This window comes from Aptenodytes patagonicus, chromosome 23 (assembly GCF_965638725.1).
Source record: "Aptenodytes patagonicus chromosome 23, bAptPat1.pri.cur, whole genome shotgun sequence".
Lineage (NCBI taxonomy): Eukaryota > Metazoa > Chordata > Aves > Sphenisciformes > Spheniscidae > Aptenodytes > Aptenodytes patagonicus.
Window position 1 is genome coordinate 3,575,347 of NC_134971.1, and position 18,539 is coordinate 3,593,885.

General features: G+C 39.5%; 1 protein-coding gene across 3 annotated transcripts in view; it reads left to right on the forward strand.

Annotated features, from left to right (window-relative positions):
• ARHGEF12 (Rho guanine nucleotide exchange factor 12) overlaps positions 1-18,539 on the forward strand; it is a 77,609-nt gene that overhangs the window by 48,788 nt on the left and 10,282 nt on the right. For all 3 annotated transcript variants that reach the window (XM_076358662.1, XM_076358663.1, XM_076358664.1), the window contains 20 exons: positions 974-1,045; positions 1,842-1,934; positions 2,546-2,656; positions 3,139-3,237; positions 3,839-3,881; positions 4,288-4,393; positions 5,226-5,363; positions 5,853-5,885; positions 6,637-6,751; positions 7,864-7,969; positions 8,191-8,403; positions 8,856-8,985; positions 9,298-9,333; positions 9,988-10,142; positions 10,816-10,962; positions 11,768-11,853; positions 13,354-13,479; positions 14,289-14,403; positions 17,015-17,115; positions 17,369-17,446. In XM_076358662.1, coding sequence (XP_076214777.1) covers positions 974-1,045; positions 1,842-1,934; positions 2,546-2,656; positions 3,139-3,237; positions 3,839-3,881; positions 4,288-4,393; positions 5,226-5,363; positions 5,853-5,885; positions 6,637-6,751; positions 7,864-7,969; positions 8,191-8,403; positions 8,856-8,985; positions 9,298-9,333; positions 9,988-10,142; positions 10,816-10,962; positions 11,768-11,853; positions 13,354-13,479; positions 14,289-14,403; positions 17,015-17,115; positions 17,369-17,446 — 2,103 coding nt within the window. The remainder of the gene's footprint in view (positions 1-973; positions 1,046-1,841; positions 1,935-2,545; positions 2,657-3,138; positions 3,238-3,838; positions 3,882-4,287; positions 4,394-5,225; positions 5,364-5,852; positions 5,886-6,636; positions 6,752-7,863; positions 7,970-8,190; positions 8,404-8,855; positions 8,986-9,297; positions 9,334-9,987; positions 10,143-10,815; positions 10,963-11,767; positions 11,854-13,353; positions 13,480-14,288; positions 14,404-17,014; positions 17,116-17,368; positions 17,447-18,539) is intronic.

Consider the following 18,539-nt stretch of genomic DNA (forward strand, 5'->3'; position numbering starts at 1 on the left):
ATGCGGGAGCTAAATTTGTACTAGCAGTTGGAAGTGAAAGGAAGGTGCGTCAGATATACCTCCAAAATGTGAACATACATGACTCTATTTTGAAACATTCCTCCTCCAACTGCAAATCTGACTAGATATCACTTATGTTTGTATATAATAAATGCAGAACAAAATTCATAGCTATCTTCCTAATAAACTTAATCCTGTCAGTATTGTGAATGGTATTTGATCACTGGAGGTGATTGACACACCAAACGCTCAAGCTTTTCAATCCAAAGTGACCCTGAGAAACTTAAGGGTTGGGGGCAGTAGAAACCTCTCAAAGTTTAACAAGTCCAGAGTTCTACAGCTGGGGTGAAATAATTCCATGCATCAATACAGGCTAGAAACCAACAGGCTGAGTAGTAGCCTAGCTGAAATGACCTGGGTGTTACTGTGGCCACGCTGAAGATGAGCCAACAGCACATGCTTCTTTTTGCAAATAAAGCCAAGTGTCTACTGGGCTATATGAGAAAGAGGATTGCCAGCAGGTGGAGGGAAGTTACTAGCCCCTTCTGCTGGGCACTGGTGAGACTACACCTGGGAGAGCCTTTGCTGGGAGCCTGCTCTTCAGAGGGGATGTTGAGAAAAGGGCCTAGTCAGAGAGCTAGCAACATAGGTACTACATAAACTGTCAGAAGAGGTGGGGAGAGCAAAGAGAAAGCTAGGGACAGGTGCACTAGTAGATTTTACAGCTCTACTATTATTCAGTGTCACTAGCTTTCTTACCAAAACTGCTTCTGCATTTGGTTGTTTAGTGGTTTTTTAGGAAACTGCATGTAGGTCACACGTTTTAGTTTGGCTGTTCATACCTCAGCTGTTTAACAGTTCACTCTGTGAGAAAGGAGAAGTTTTGGTGGTTGTGGCTGAAAAACTTACTGTGCAGTTCTCATTTTCCTGGATTTGCTGGTACTCACCAGGACTGAACTTCCTTCTTTCCCAGAGTCCTCGCAGTGGCTTGAAGGAGCGGATTTATCCGGATGAGAGCCCAGAAAAGACTGAGGTTCAAGATACTGTGAGTACAAAACATAAAGTGTCACAACAGCATCTCCTGTAATGGGCCCATTAAAACTTTGCTGGTTTTCCTCCGCTTTCTAGATGGAGCACGCATGAACTTTGCTTTAGAAAATAAAATGCAATTAAAACTGCAGGGAAAGTTGATTAGCTGAGTAAATGTTTATGAAGCTTAAGAGCAGGCCCATTTAGAGGCGAGAAATATATAATGATCAGTAAACCAGCTGGACCTAAAATAGGTAGAGCAGTTGTACCTATTTTATTCCTTGAGTCCAGCAGTAAATGAAAGTCTTTTCTTTAGGATAGTTAGTCATTACGAGGCTGGCATTATCAGGGATGGCCTCAAGAGTAAGTAAAAGTGGAACGTTGTAGAAAGTGCAGACCTATCTGAATGTACTATTTTCTTCCTTAGGATGACTTCTTGAAGTATTTTTCCCCTCATCTGCTTGACTTTCCAAAGTTGTATTTCTCCATTTGTACTAAGATGGCATTTGTCATATGCCACATGCTCAGTGTGCTCGTGTCTGTAGATAATGCAGTTGATTTTGAATCATCTGATTTAATGTTTCTGAATGCTTGCAACGTGGCAGAAGCATTCGTAAGGGGATCTCACAACTGCAGACTTGGACAAGGTTGAGTAAAGACACATGGGTTTCCATTGAGTTTTGAGAAGGAGAATAAAAATGATAGTAATGTCTCTAACTTGGTAAAGAAGGTTTACTGTGCCAAGAGAGTACATTGTACAATGTACACTGTACATTTCTTCCTTCTCTTCCCTCATTTCCCACTCACCCCAGGATTCCCAGTCCAGTGTTGGAAGTCCTTTATCCCGAGTGGGGCCTCAGATCATTGGAGCAGAGGATGACGACTTTGACACTGAACAGGAGCAGGTGGGAATGACTTTTAGCCTCAGCCACCTCTTTTCCCCCTCAACCAGAATTCTGTTCCTCTGTGCCTAAACTACAAGTGCTCCATGACTTGTTTTTATTGAGCAGTTCTTGTGTGGTGAATTAAGAACTAGAGAATGTGATTCCTGTAGTGGCTGATCTTGCCAAATAAAAACATTTGGGGAGTTTGTGACAATATGCCGTCTTTGATTCTTTCTGTTACTCTTTCTTTCTTCTCATAACTTCAAGCTTTCTAGAAATTCATTTGCCTTACTTAATTTTCTTTTGCTTATTTAGTTTCTATTAAGTTCTGCGTTATTGTCACAGCAGTATAGCTGCTGTGGCTTTTGACATATTCTGAGTTATTTTAGCTGTCCTTTGCTCTGAATTATATTTCATTATTTTGTACCCAGTGTTCAGGAGAGTATTTAAAAGAAGTGTTCCTATTGTAAGCTCTTCCTGGGATGTTAGAATGGCATTGCAAAGGTTCTGGAATTGATCAGTTTTTATTTTAATTAAACAAATGAGGAGCTAAGCTGTTGGAACAAAGCTTCTTGGTTTTTCTCACAGTAGCTTTCTTGAATAATTCAAATAGTTTCCATGTATCTCTACAGATTAACGGACAATGCAGCTGTTTCCAAAACATTGAGCTCCTGAAATCTCGCCCAGCTCACCTGGCTGCTGTTCTGCATCATGTAGTGTCCCAGTTTGACCCTGCAGCATTGGTAAGATGTTCTGGAATTGTTTCCCTGACCCAAATTGGTAGTCTTAACCAGAGTGTATCAGGATCTCCTTGTGTAGCATTGTCAGTGACATGGTTGGATCGGCAAGGAGAGAAATGCAGATCTGTGCAGGCATGAAAGTATTTCAGATAAATGAAGAGAAGCACAAAGAACTGTATCCCTGGCATTTAGCTGTTTACAAATAAGTGTTTAGCTCTTGAAAGCATTTCATTCCACCCTAAGGTGGTGGGATTAGTTGTCTACAGGGAAGGTCTGACCTCTCTCCCCCCGGCTCCTTCTCTGCTGATTACCGGGGCAGCCTAGCCGAGGTTACGTGAGCAAGCTAGATGGCTGAAGGTAGCTAGGAAGAGTTTCAATCCAGCAATGCTGAAATCCTTGAAATATTTGAAAGAAAACTTGGAGTTAGGAGTGTTAGAAGAGTTCTCATGGTATCGCTTAATTTCTTCCCCTCCTGTTTCCCACAGTTGTGCTACCTTTACACAGACTTGTACAAGCAGACCAACTCCAAAGAGACTCGGCGTGTCTTCCTTGAGTTTTACCAGTTCTTCTTGGACCGAGCTGCAGTAGGTTCCAGTCCTTTCTCTCATTTTCAAGCATATCTAGCAAGTTGACTTTTACCTTTCTCCACTCTCCTGAACTGGAGAAAACTAAGGAGTTATTTAAGTCCTCCAAAATAAAAAATTTTTTTGTTTAAATGTTACCAGTGAATAGGGGAAAATGAATGGTGTATAGCCTCAGATGCCTGGTAACTCAATAAATCACAGGGAATGCATTGTCTGATAGGAGAAATAATTTTGTGATATGTAAGCAAGCTCTAAGCTGTTATACATTGCATTTTAGTTAATAATTGCTGCATATATTGGTGTGGCTATTGCAAGGATTGGGAAATTTTATGTGTCTGTTGGAAAGCCTGAGAAACTTCTTCACTGTCATGAATTGGACTACCAGATAATGTAGCAGAGGCTAGTACTACATGTTTAGATGAAATAATCCTTGTGTAATATAATATATATTCAGGATGGGAGTCTTCCCCTTAATACCTTCAGGTGTTCAGGTTGTATGATTTCGGCTTTTGTGTGGATTTTCTTGTATGTTTTGTACTCTGTGTTTTACTGGGGTGGTGTTTGTTGCGTATGTTCTCCCAGTCTTTCTTTTCTTTCACAGAATCTAAAAGTTCCAGTTCCAGATGAAATCTCCTTAGAACTAGGTAGGGTGCTCTTGCCTCGGGTATCTATTTCTGCAGTTTCTACTGTCTGAGGCAGTCCAAGCAAGTTTCTGAAATGTATGTGGGATTACTTCAAACATATGGTGTCATGTGTTACAGGGAGAGACAAATACTTCTTATGTTTCTTGGGGAGGGCATAATGCGTGCTCTGATACATGCGTAAGTGGTGGGAAGCATTGGCCACATTGGCATGTACGTTTTTCAGTATGGTAACGGATGTGACCAAAGCTGCTTACGCTTAATGCACTGAAAGTCGTATTATCAGCAAGTGAAAGGCAAAAGGGTACTCTTGGGTGGGTTAAAGTATACATGTGAGTGATTTTATTCTAAGGTGGAGAGGACTATTCTCAAAAGAATGATCTATTAATTTTTCTCTTCTGACTTACAGACAGAAGAAGGCCAGAACTCCTTCCTGAAGAGCTTCATCGCCAGTTTATACAAACTATGCAAGATAAAGTCTGTCCAGAAGTTCAAAGGAATCTGGAAGATTTCAGGTAACAACAGTTGTCTGTGCAGTTTTCGTTTAATTCATACCTGCCCTCAGTCAACATGTCCAATACAGGGAAGTCAAAACTCGGGGGACATAGTAATTCATCTTGGACTGAATAGGAAGATACCACTGGAGAAGGCCTCCAGGGTCACCCTGTGACCAATCCTTGAATGTTTTTTGACACTGTGTTGCAAGTAATCAATTGCAAGATCAGTTTTAGAGCTTGGATTCTTCATTCCTTGAAGCTATTTGAGGCAATTTCAGAATATTGTTACTCAGGTGATGTTATATAAATCCTTCTTACTAACTGTGTTTATAATCAGCTTACATATTTTTTTTTTTTTTCTTCTCCTTTTTTCCTTCCCTCTCCCTTTTGGGCACGGAATAATCCACTTTAGAATGCTGTGATGGGCATATAGTAGAATTTGATAATTAATATGCCCTTTCACGTGGGGTCTTAAGAGCTCTGTGCCAACATGAGACATTATACCAAGACAAGTGTTCAATAATGGACTTTTTCATACCTAAAAATGTCTCTATTCAAGTATATGCTTCAAATACACAGCGTGGGATGCTGCAAAAAGAGTAACTACTTTTTCTTGACCCTTGCAATGGTAGCCTCTTAATAAATATCATACAACTTTATCCCTCCAAAGGCTATCTTCCTACGTTTTACAGTGAGTGCAAATGTTATGGAGAAATGTTGTGACTTCTTCATTTTCATACAGAAACCAATAATGAAACCTGTTTGACATTCTGAATGTCAAGAGATTGCTGCTGCTTGTTACAGGTCAGTATTCCATTTCAAGTCATGCTTCCCTCTCCCCGTTTTTCAGGCAGAAACGTAGTATGGGATTGACCCTGGCAGAAGGGGAGCTAACCAGGCTGGATGCAGAAAGAGTTCGTGACCGGAATGCAGTGGAGAAGGAAAGAGCATGTGCAGAACAGATCATTGCTAAAATTGAGGAAGTGTTGTGAGTAACAGCAAGTATAATTGTGGGGGTAAAAAAGGTTGTACCCTGGACCTGACAACAACAGAGCAAAGGAATTAGGAACTAGAAGCAATTTGACATCACTACGTTTACATTGCTTCCACTGTTTGCTGTCAATGTATGTTTGAGTAATGATAGCCAAAACTAAGCTAATAGTTAGGTAAAGTCCATATATCTTTTCAAGGAGGCTACTGTTCAAATAGCAGAGGAAAAGCTTCCATTGTCAGCTTGTGCATTATTAGATCAGAGTCCTTTTTCTGGGTTGTAGAAACCTATAGCCCATTTTTTCTTTTCATGTGAGCTGAATCCAGTTTTCCCAGCTGAACCTTTGTTTTTGTTTACTCCCCCCCGCCTCGGGACTTTCTAACATTCTAAAGGACACTTTGAACACAACTGCTGATGCTCTGGGTGGATGTAACTGGGTGTTAATTGATTTTTGAGTTTCTTTTCTAAATTCTTTCTTGTTTTTAGGATGACATCTCAGCCTTTGGAAGAAGACAAGAGGTAATGGAAGTTGTGTGGGCTGTCTGTGAAGTAAAAACCTCACTGTTGGCTCCCTGTTCTGCTGAGCAGAACAAGACAGCCCTCTGCTGGCTGTAGCCACAAACTCTCATTTTCCAAATCCCCTGGCATAGTAATTTGAATTCAGAGCATCAGCCTCTTGCTCTCAACCTCTTCTTACTCTGAAGTTTGTTGCCTTTGTTTCAGATCTGAAAAAGTTACTGTCGCTGAGAGTTCATGTTTCTTTTGGTTTTGTTTTGTAGCTGTTTCAATCTGGTCTAACACTTATTTTCTGTATGTGCCTTGCCTTATTCAGTGTGTGTGTGTGTATACAACCGCCTGGGTAGCTTTTACTGTACTCTTTACAGCAACCATACCTTTTACTGTTACTTATTTTTACCATAACTCAAAACTATAATGTGACTTCAAGTATGTATTTAGTATATAATTTTAGGACCTTCTGTGTAATTCTCAAAATATTATTTTTACCTCCTAGGCTGGTACGCCTTTTATATACTCCATCTTTTGTTTACAAGAGGAAAAATTCTGATATTGGCTGAGTCTTTCCCATTGTCTGTGATAGTTTGTTTCATATTAAAAAAAAAAAAAAAAGCCAAGTTCTTTCAATCTAAAAATGGTTAATTTCTCAATAGAAGAATTGCATTTGACCTTTTTCATTTTCTTGACAAAATGTATTTTCCCCAGTACATTTCTCCTTATCCTCCATTTTCTTTTTTTTGTATATACTTGGCAGTTCCACAATGCAGTATGTGATTCTTACTTACATGAAACACCTGGGAGTCAAAGTTAAAGAACCTCGGAACCTGGAGCAGAAGCGTGGCCGTATTGGTTTCTTGCCAAAGATCAAGGTAGTAGTGTTGTGGCCAGAGTGCATTTGTTTAAAGCTGCCCAGCATGAGTGCTTCATTAGAATTCAAAATCCACTTTTGCATGACACGTTAGAAGTTGGTATGATTTTACAGTCTTCATTGCTGCATCAAGAGGGTCTGGGATTACTGAGCTGCACAGAAAACCTAACAGCTGAAATTGGGTTCTACATATGTTTTCAGACACGTGAATTACAAATGAGTTGCCTTCTTTCTTCCTTTATCTGTATGCCTGAATTCTAACTGCTTGTTTTTCACACTTCTAGCCTTATTAAAACTTTGGGTGAGAAATGTGTCATATAATACAACTTTGAATCACTTGAGCATCTCATTAAGGCTAATCAGGCTGTTGGCCTGTATACTTTTAGTTTTTGTCTTGAGAAACTTGCCCAAAAACTCATGCTTCATGATGCAGGAAAGCTACTCTTCCTGCCACCCACACTTTTCCAGTTATATAATGAGATTTTCTACCAAAACTCCATCTCTGTGGGTGTGTTCAGTCGTCTCCCACAGTATGGGGGTGTATCTGGTCACAGTAGCTACTTACTTTCATCAGCATTTCAGCTTCCTTTGAAATGTTAAGACTGTTACGAGCAGTTCCGCACTGACAGTGCGAAAAGGTTAGATCAAGCGTTCGCAACCTTTCTGAAATGGTAAGATAAGTTGTATTTCTCTCTCCCAGATTAGAGTCTCTATGCTTGTGGAGGTTTGGAGTCACAAGATGTTGTGCCTTACAGAAACAAGGTGCTACTGGTCGCTGTAAATTGGTCCCTTACCTTAGAGAGGAGAGTGGTTTCTAGCTCCTCCTAAGTTAAAAGCAGGGTGTGTGAGTTTTCGCTTATAACAGATGTCTCTCTTAAGATGCTGTGGCTCCTCACTGCTAACCCTGTTACGCACCACTTGTAGTCTGTCCGTAGGCTGTCTTTCCTCTGATGCTGCAGGATGTTGACCTCTCAGTAACTTGTTAGAAATAAATTTCTCTTGTACCAAACTCCTGCAGTTTTAAAGAATTAGTCAATATCTCAGTAAATAACTGGATTTGAAGAAATGAGTGATCTGTTTGCTTTTCTTTTCTTTGTTGTATATTAACGGCAGCAAAGTATCAAGAAAGAGAAAGAAGGAGAGGAAAAAGGAAAGAGAAGAGGCTTTCCTAATATTCTGGGCCCACCAAGGAGACCGAGTCGACATGATAGTAGTGCAAGTATGTCAGACAAGGAAATATATGTTCCCTAACTATCAGTCTGAAAGCCAGATAAAGTCTCTGCTGTCTTTTAAAATTCCATGCTAAGACGACTCAGTAAACTTTTTGTTTTTAAAACATGTTTTTGAAGACACACATTTTGTCCTGAAATGCTTCCTGTCTTCATTGCTGAAAATAGGTAAAAGCTCTTTCAGCAATATAATGGCTCTGTGTTTGTTTAGTTGGCAGAGCCATGGAAATGCAGAAGCCCCGCCATCCAAAGCACTTACCTACAGCGTCTTCTGTTAGCCCAGAGCCACCAGATTCTAGCAAGATGCGCCAGAGCGGGGCCTCCAGTGATGGAACAGATACGCCATACCCACCTGCCAACCCAATGTCTCCCTTGGCAATGGGTCCCTTTTCTTCTCCAGAGGGAAACAAGGACAGCGAAACAGGTAGGATGATACTAGCAAAGAGGAATGATTAAAGATTGTGTTGTGAATGGGATATGCAAAGCACAGTTTTGATGCAACAAACTTGACAGATTAGGAAATGTTTTTATGTCATTATACATGATCTTCCTCGGTGCTTAGTCATCTTTTTTGACTTAGTCTCTGGTTCAGGTTTGGAAATCTTATCGTGGCCAGAAATTGTTGTTAGGTGGGTTCTATCACTGTGGCATTGGATCATCTAACAGGAAGAAAACCAGTCTCGGGTGCCTGCTTTTGTAAGCACAAGTCCAGTGTTGTCTGGAAACATTTGTCACTGAGATTTTTCTTACCAACCTAAGAATTCAGTTCCTCCAGCTCTAAACTGAAATGAGGCTGTGAATCAAGAGGCTATGAAGTTCTCTAATGTACTCTAATTTGGTACAGATCGTGACATTTCGTACTCACTCTCTGTTTAGGTTTGAAGCAGACTGGAGAAGCTCCACCTGCTAATGACTGTATGGATGGCACACCCCGCACACCTAATAATACCTTTGAATTCCCATCTCCTTTGGAAAACTTGCAGGAGGAGGAGGGAGAATCAGAGAGGTAACTATGGTGCCCTGGTGGCTTGAGCCTTGGAAGAGAGTCAATGTGACAGTGGCTGTTCAAGCTGGGTCTATAAAACTATTAGTGACATCATTTGCATTAAACATTATTGGTAGAAGTAGGAAATGCTGATCTGTGTCTGCTGCTATGGTAGTACTAGAAAATTCTCTATAGATCAGGAGGGTGAGGCTGACAGATGGACAAAATGTTCTAATTAGGAGGTTAGGCCTTTACTCTGAAGTTATGCCGAATGTCTGAGTGGGGTGAAATTCTTGCATAAGCTTCCGTAATAATTCCTTTCATTCTTTGCAGAATGGTTGACATGGGAACACCAAAGCCTTTTCGCAAGTGAGTATGCTTATGAATGTTTGAACTTCACTGAATTTGTTGAGATTTTAATAGGTTATGAAGTAGAATGCAGTCGAGTTCATTGTCCTGAGCCAGTACAATTGTCTGCATGATCTTTCCTTTTCTTAAATAACACACATATGAAATGAGACACTGGCATCTGTATATAGGACAGGTGGACTGAATCATATGCAGATAAGCCCTTTGATCTATGAGTGAAGCATGGTGATTGTTGTATCTACTGATTTGGTATCTACTGATTTGAATTGATGGGTTAGGGAGTTGAGATTTCCACATTTTGTTTTTAAATGTGTGTGTTGCTGTTAGCTCTGTATCTGCAGATAGATGGAGGAAAGAAATTGTAACCTGCCCTTTCACCGACTTGATATTTGACTTCAAGCAAATTATTTTGTCTGTATCATTAAAAGGAGGGTTATGGAAATACTGTAAGAACAGATATTCACTCTTAGTTGTTCTGTAAAGGGCAAAATTAGAAAATGTGCCTATAGGTTCAGACATCTAACAGCCTCCAGCTGTTACAGAGAGCACATTCAATGCTTTACAACTGATATATATACTTAAGATTTTCTCTTCTTTCTTCCTTACACCCGTGCCTAAAATGTGAAGTATCTGACAGATATTTTTTCATGTTAGGATGGACAGTGTTGGTTTCACAGATGTACAAAGTGAAGATGAGCTGTATGATTTTGACATGGACATGGACCCTCCCAACTGGCAGCAACTTGTGAGCCGAGAAGTGTTGATGGGGCTGAAACCCTATGAAATCAAGCGCCAAGAAGTGATTAATGGTGAGATGGATATTTTTTCCTAGCTCACCCAGCACAAAGTTGAAACCTATCCTCTGGAGCTCTGAAGTTCTTAAAATTTAAAACTAGGTCTTTCTTCACTGATTTGCTCAAAGTAGTGGCCATCTATTACTTCTGGTTTGCAGAGTTTGTGTGTGTGAAACTTGTACTTGTTACTGAAAAGTATCCTGAGATGAGACTCATGCAGTCCTTGGAGGAGAAATAAAAAATACTAAATGGTTTGGCACTGAAAGGCCAGTTTGCAGTATCATGTTCTAGAAAAGAAAGCAAGAGGCACTGTCTAGACCATTGGAAAGCACATGATGCAAATGGAAAGCTACTACCAAACTTCATCTTCAAAGCTTCATCTTAATTTCAGGTCTTGCAATCCTGCAGGACACTCCAAGTGGCTCTATGAGCTGCTGAGAGCTCGCTGTTTGTTTGGGTTAAACTGAGTCACGAATCTATTGGCTTCTCCATTCTTTCAAACATGGAAGTATAGCAGAGCATGGCTCCATTCTGGAGCAAGCTGGAATGTGGGCCAGCAAGGGAAGCGTTGGTGAGGGAGCCTTTTGTAAGTTCATACTTCTGACTTCTGTTTGCTTCACACTTGGATCCACGTTGCCACACCTCCTTAAGTAGGTAGTTACAGTCCTGCTTTCCCCTCTCTCTTCAGAGTTACTTTACACCGAGAGAGCTCATGTCCGCACGCTGAAGGTTCTGCATAATGTCTTCTACCAGCGTGTCACCCGGGAAGGGATCCTGAACTCAAGTGACAAACGGAAAATCTTTTCAAATCTGGAGGATATCCTTGGGCTTCATGGTAAGAGCAGCTGAGGTGCCTTTCAGCTTTGTAGTCTCAGCTGGAATTCTGGATACAAATATCTGAAAAATTTAAGCAAGTGACCCTGAAACAAGAGGCAACCCTGTACAACACTTCAGATGAAAAAGAATACTACAGCTGTTCTTCCTTTCGCACACGGTTTTTTCCATTTCTGATTTACAAAGATATTTTGATAAAGAAAGCACGTGTCCACTGTTTCAGATACTTGCTTTTTTCTTATCTGTGCACACAGACTCTCTTGTGCTGATTCATGCTTTGATAAAAGGAGCAATGCTTTGATGAATGGTCTTTATGGGTCAATGTTAAAAACATTACAACTGTTGTTGAAGAGAATATGAAAACAAATCTGAAAAGATTGATGTCTTGCAGGTGGTTTTGAAGGGCGGCCCTTTCTAATTGTTTAGAGAAAGGACTGTTCAGAATCAGAATTTCAGCTCTGCCACTGAATAATCAGCTGTATAATTTTATGCAGGTGGCTTGAAGTGTGTTCTACATTATTCCTATGTTTTTAAAAGGGCAGTGATGTTGAGCCTCAGAAAAGATAAGACTGGAAAGGTTCTTAGGGGTAATTTGAAGACAGGTGAGACAGAAGTGCAAAGGAGTTATGTAACATTTTCTTAGATATTCTACTAAATTTATCATGTTGCAGGACACTTTCCATTTTTTTCATTTAATTGAAATTACTGCAAATCTAGTCTTTTTCCTAGAATAGCTTTTATTTTAAAATAAACGCTGAAAATTAAGCAAACAATTTGAGCAGTATTAATTTTTTTTTTTTTTTAAGTTGCATTGAACGATCAGATGAAAGCTGTCCGAAAAAGGAACGAGACTTCTGTTATTGGCCAAATTGGGGAAGACTTGCTTTCCTGGGTAAAATCCTTTTTTTCTTTCTTGTACTTGAAAATAATGTTTCATAGAATGACAAACAGAGCCAGAGGTTAGTGAAGGTAATCCCCAGCTAATAGGAACTGAAGGTCTTAGAGTTGCCATTTCTATGGAGCCAACACAGAGCTAGAGAATGAGGGTTGAAGGAAAGCAGGAAGAACTCATAGGATTTTCATTTGGCTAGAGGTAAGGGTAATTTAAGGAAGAAAAAATAACTTCCTTATGATGTGTGGGTAGAGTAGAAAGGTAGTTTTGGAGACACAAAGATGAGAGTAGGATTTTGAAAAATCTAATAGCACAATTTATTTCTGTAACACTGAAATATAAGTCTTGTGTTGCCCGTGGTGCAGTTAGAAGACAGTTAAAAATACTGATTTCCAATCCTAGAATTTACATAGCTGAACCTTTTCAAATTGATAGCACTGTTGCAGGCTTCCTTTCTGAGATCCAAATGACAGAAGCAGGAGTGATGTAGATCTTTAAAAAAAAAAAAAAAAAAATAAATTCTCTCTCAGGAATTTCCCATTTTCATTTTTCAGTTGTTTGTTTTCAAGCCTACTTAATTTAGGATTGAAGATTGATCTGCTTATTCTTTTCAGCTCTTCATGCAGAAGTCTCTTACAGGAGGTTTTTTTTTTTTATATCCCACTGTTTGTCTAGTATTCCAGAAAAAAAGGAAGAAAACAAAAATCAGATGTGGCTGGTAAAGAAACACCTCCAACCTGTCCAGTTCTCCTGTTTATTATGAAAAAACAAGAAAATACTTGCTAGAGCAAGCTAGACCTTAAGCTAATAGTTATATGCCCTTGCGTAGTGTTCTAGCTAAGTGGCTAAAACAAAAAAAACACAGGATCTCATTCTCCAGAGTGATTATTTTCAGGCGTTACTACGCTGCATCACAGACTGGGTAGCAGGAATGGGAAGAGTTGCAGTTGCAGTAACAGATGAACCATCTGTCATCTGCGGCACGTTTCTCGGCCCTGCTCGTGGCTATCATTTCCCCTAGCCATGTTTTTGTAATACTTTTGTTTAGGAAATAAGATGTTATGTTATATTCTGGTGTTTAAGCATGGGTGTCCCTGAGAAACAAGATGACCTTTGGTCTTGGCTTTGCTGACCAACAGTCTGGTAAATAATCCCTTGTCATTCATGTGAGTGCAGTTTTTTCTGCTCTCCTTCTGGCTGACAGCGGAGACATGGCACTATATTCTCCCTCTGAATCAGGAGTGCATTTATGGAAAGGATTGGATGTGCTAGGGCTGGAGACAGGAGAACTGTATAGAGTTTGAGATGTAAAGGGGTTCCTCAGTAGACTGGGAAGACAAGGCCTTAAAAACAGGATGGAAATTACTTCTCCTATTTTGCCAGTAATTCCCTTCTTCCCTGGCGAGACTGGTTCTGCTACGTGGCTATATGTCTGTTGAAAGTGGCACATGCTGAACTTGAGTCTTGTCTAAATTTGGCTTTCTTGGCTTTCTGGCACAGTTTAGTGGACCAGCAGAGGAGAAGCTGAAACATGCAACTGCCACGTTCTGCAGTAACCAGCCCTTTGCTCTAGAGGTCATCAAGTCACGCCAGAAGAAGGACTCTCGCTTCCAGACTTTTGTGCAGGTGAGTTTTATGCAAGGGTTTGAGCTGCCTGAGGATGTGGCTGGTGGCCAGCATAGCATAATGAATGGTTGTAGATAAAGTTACTATAATTAATGACATCATGTCTCACATTGTCTTCAGATTGGGATCATTTCCAATACCGTATTTATCTCTGCTAATCGTTTCTGGAGAGAGGAACCTTTAATTCTGGGGAACACAGAATGTCCTTATAGAATGCAAGAAAGCAAATGCTGTCCCAGGCAGGAGATGGCATCTCACTTGAGATGGCTGTTTCCCAAGGATGAGTACTTCTGTGGGGAAAACTGCTTATAGTAGTGCAATTTTGATGCATGCCACGGGCAGAAGTCAGATGACAGACACCTGTTCTGCCTGCCAGGAAAGGGGCTTGAATACACGTGGCATTTAGAAGAGAGAACATTATCTTCATTATGACAGGCTGGGAAGAACTCCAGTAATACAAGGGTTGAGGTTGTATTGAAAAATGTACTGTAGTTTTGCTATAGCGTGAAAGCCTAAACTGATGTCTTCCCTGTATGGCAGTGACTGAGATTGATTGTAGGTGGTACCAGGCCTCTGCGAAGTAATGAGGGAAGGAAGCCACTGCTTTTGTGATGAGCCTTTCCTATATGTAATTGCAAATGGAGAGAGGATGTGTTGTCTGAATGATAGATCTTGGCATTTCTTGTCTTGTATTTAATTACTGGAAAGTGAAGTAATAGACGTTTATGTGATGAATAGATGTTACACATTCAGGTAATTATAGTCTTAATAAAAATGACAAATGTAGTTACTGTGCTGTTTAATTTTAGGATGCTGAGAGTAATCCACTGTGTCGCCGGTTGCAGCTGAAGGATATCATTCCCACAGAGATGCAGAGGTTGACTAAGTACCCCCTTCTGCTGGATAATATTGCTAAGTACACAGGTAAAGCCTTTCCACCAGGGTTTGTGCATGCATCCAGCAGGTTTTCTAGGCAAATGTGATTTCAAAGCACATGTTGAAGAACAGTTCAATTTTATGGGTCGGTATCTGTTTTCATTGTGACCTCACTGCTGCCTTCCACACAGGAGGGCAGGTTAAAAAAAAAAAAAAAAAAAAAAAATCCAGTCTGTTTCTAAATTAAATTCATTTTCCTTCTTACGAAAAAAAAAAAAGGGAGGGGAAATTCAATGTGAAATAAGGGAATGACAGTCTGCATTGGGTTGTTGTGTATGTAGAGTGCAATATAATCATTTAAATGTAGTTTTAAAAATTAGGGGAGGGGAATGCTAAAGTTTTGAAGATAAACCAAACCACTCTGTTTATGAAAGTTACTGGCAAAACAACTTGATTTGCTATTAGTTTTTGAAGAAGGAAACCAGGAACTCCTGACTGCCTCCTCTCCACCCTCCAGTTCCTAGCCTGTTTCTTAGTTTTACACTGACTATTACTGTTATTAATGGTTTTTAATGATTATGACAACCAAACAGAAGTGAAGAAAATATTTTCTCTGCACCCTTATGTTTCTGATTGTGTAAGAGTATGTGATAATGTCAATAGCTGGAATTACATTCAGAAGAAAAAGAAACAGAGGGAAAAGAGTGGGTATCGTGTAACTCTTCTTTGTTACATGCTCTTAGCAACCAAAACTTCAGGAACTTACTGAGAGGCAAGTTGCATTTGTGCTATTATTTTGAATAGTCATTAGCTTGCCTGTTCTTTCTGTAAATTTCTGGATATATTTAACTCCTTTCTACAATCTTAAAGAAGGAAATAACCAGAAAGAATTCAGTCACTAAAGATGATACTCTATTTGTTTCAATAAATCAGTTTTCAATAATAAACATGCTCTGTTAAACATTTTTTTTTTTTTTCTTGAATTCAGGAAATTAAGATAACTAAATCAAACTATTAAGAGAAAACACATTTAAGTGAATTCCAATTTCCATGTAGATGCATTTGAGAGAGAAAAAGAATAAGATCTTCCATATCAGAAATCCCTAATTGTCCGTTACTGACACAAAAATGTGAAGAATGAAGAATCTAAGAAAAACCTATCAAGTTATGTCATTGCTTAAATAAGCTTGGATAGACATGGATAGGGCATGCTTCCGAGCAAGGAAGAAAAAAAGGAAAATATTATTGAATCTGAACAAAAATCATGTAGTATTAAGGCTTATGGCAAATCAACATCTTGCTTTAAGAAGAGAACAAAAAGCAGATAATACAGAACAAATTGATTTTTTTTTTTTTTTTTTTTTAAAGTCAAGGTTTTCTTGTTCTCAACCAAGGGTAGGGTTTTTCTTGGGGTTTTTTTTAATCAATCCTGAGTACTATTTGTTCAAAATTCCCAATATCTGGGAAAAATGTGCATTCACAGAATGCAATCTGACCTACACCCCTAAAGTTTGATATAAAACAAGTTTCATATAAAAATATTGGATGTTATCAATATAACGTCAACTAAGAATTTGAAAGAGATTGAAATTGGAAAGAAATACTTCCCTACACAATAGACACTAACATAATCTTAACCTTCCTCATCTGTTGAATCTCTAAAGCACTACAGAACGTTTTCATGTTCTTGCAGAGGGTGGAGTTTAGCTAGGATGTGTTACACTGAAAGGTATTTCCAGCATAACAGGCAAAAATATGATTAATAATTCCGTGAAGTGCTTTTTCAGGTTTACTAGCAGATACCTGCTGCAGTGTAATTTCATTACTCATAAAAAATACACTGCATTTACAAGTTGACTCTAATCATAATTAGGAAAGCTTGTGATACTCCATTATCCTTGATGTACTTATTTGCCTCTTAACTAAATTTTTCATGTGGCTTGTGGTAGTGAGAATTGATGGGGTTCACCTGTGTCTATCTGCATATGATCAAGTGACATTGGCTGGAAAGATATCTCTTGTTGTGATAAAAGACTGGTTTTTATAATCAGGCTGCATGAATGTAGCCAGAGATACTTCTTTTCCTAAGCTGTTAAAATAAATACAGGCTGGCTGGATGGAAAAAGTTACTATGTAACACATTTTTGGGATATTTTGAGTTATGTTTCTTTGTCTGTTTCTCTCTCTTCCAAAATAAATAAATAAAAAGGATTGAGAGAAATGCAGTAGCCATTAGGCAGTTGCTGAATCCTGTGACTTTGGCAAGCTGGCTGTGTGTGATCTTAAATATCTACCCCGAGACCCTCTTTGTACCACGATGGAGCCTTATTAAACTTTTTAGATTTCTCAGAATACTTCTCAGGTTGATGTTTGTGGAGTGAATAGTTGTCACAAGCCCCTCAAAAAAGGGAGAGTAACAAGTGCTGTGCTGCGTACGGTGATCATCAGAGGCCGGTGTCTTGTGCAGGGCGGAATGAATTCTGTCCTGTCACAAATCTACGTTTGTCATTTCACCTTTGAAATGCAGTGCTTTTGTTGATAGGCTATTCTGAGGATTTAAGCTCTCTTTCTCAAATTTGAGGTCAGCAAACTGCACTAGATTTCTGACTTTTTCAACCTTTATTGGAAACCATTATTACATTTCCTTTTTCTCTTGCAGAGCTGTGTGAAGAGAAAGAGAAAGTGAAGAAAGCAGCAGATCATTGTCGTCAGATCCTTAACCACGTGAACCAGGCTGTCAAAGAGTCTGAGAACAAGCAGGTAGGAGGTGAACGGAGTGAGCATCAAGGGTTGGGGAGAAGAGAGTTGAAGGGCAGCAAGCTGTTTAAGACACCTGGAGTTTCTGTACTAGTGACTTTATATTGTGCTTAAAGATGTTTTGCGGCATAAGTATTCCTGTAAGAGGCGGAATCCCAGGCATTTAGGAACGTGTGGAAGTATTCATGACTGCCTGCACTCTGACGCTAGTGAGTTTCGCTTATCAAAGTGACCATCTTCATTGCATTTTCTGCAGCATTTGGAAGATTATCAGCGTCGTCTCGACCTGTCCTACTTGAAGCAGTCTGAGGATCCCATGATGGATGAGTTCAGGGTGAGTGACAACATTGGAGCAATCTCTATGTAAATCGTGATTGCAACCCTGTTGTTCAGTTTGTGGCTCTTTCTACTAGTGTCTTCTGATGTACAATCAAATAGTCTTTGGAGATAAATATTTCTATACAAAAATTAAAACCATTAGTCTCAGAAATTTGAGTTTTGCTACCTTCCTGAAGATCTCTGTGGATGTAACAACTTGGTTCTGCACATAGAAGTGTTGATGAAGCTTGTAAGTTCTGTGAAACAAATCTTAATGGTCTGCAAGCTAATGCACTTCTGCATTACATAAGAGAGAGCTGGTGGACGATAAATCTTATTATGGATATATATCTCACATGATCACGTCTTAGGTGTGCTGTTGGAACTGGGGAGGCCTCAGAGAGCCATGAGGTGTAGCAATGCAGTTGGCTTTAGAAGAAGAGCTTGTACACAGGCTGATTTGTACAGGAGATCCACAGGTATAGCCAAATAAAGTCTAAGTCCAGTGCTAAAAGTACTGTGTTTCAGGGCCCTGTAAATTCTTGCAGTTACGTTAGTGAAGCTATCAACTTCCTTGGAGCAGGACTAACTTTATGAAATTCTCATCTATCAAGTGAATGATGAGCACCCGTAGGCACTTGCAACTTGAAACAAATCTTTTCCTTTTTTCTTTCACACGTGTTCCAAATAGGTAGCTTCTATACAAGGACTCTTCTCCCTTCGCTTCTGCACGTTTTCCTCATGAATTGGTACTTTATCCCCAGTTCTTAATTTTTGCCACTGTCTATTCCTGTGTCTTGTATAGATTCTCTGTTGTTTATTTATCACTCCCCTGTCTTCTCCACAGTTAGTGTGTATCCAAAGAAATTTTTATATGAAGGCTCCTCTATAAAACTGTGTCATGTATCCTTCCATAAATAAACTTGCAAGCATTTAGTTAGGAAATGAAGAACTTACTGGCAGTTATGAAATCTTGCTGTCATTGATTGTAGACTCTGTGACTTGGAAGGAATGACTTGTGAAAATTGTCACTTCTACTTGCCTGCTGATCTAAATGTCACAAGCACTGAAATGACTGAAGAATCCATTGACATTATAAAGCCCATCAG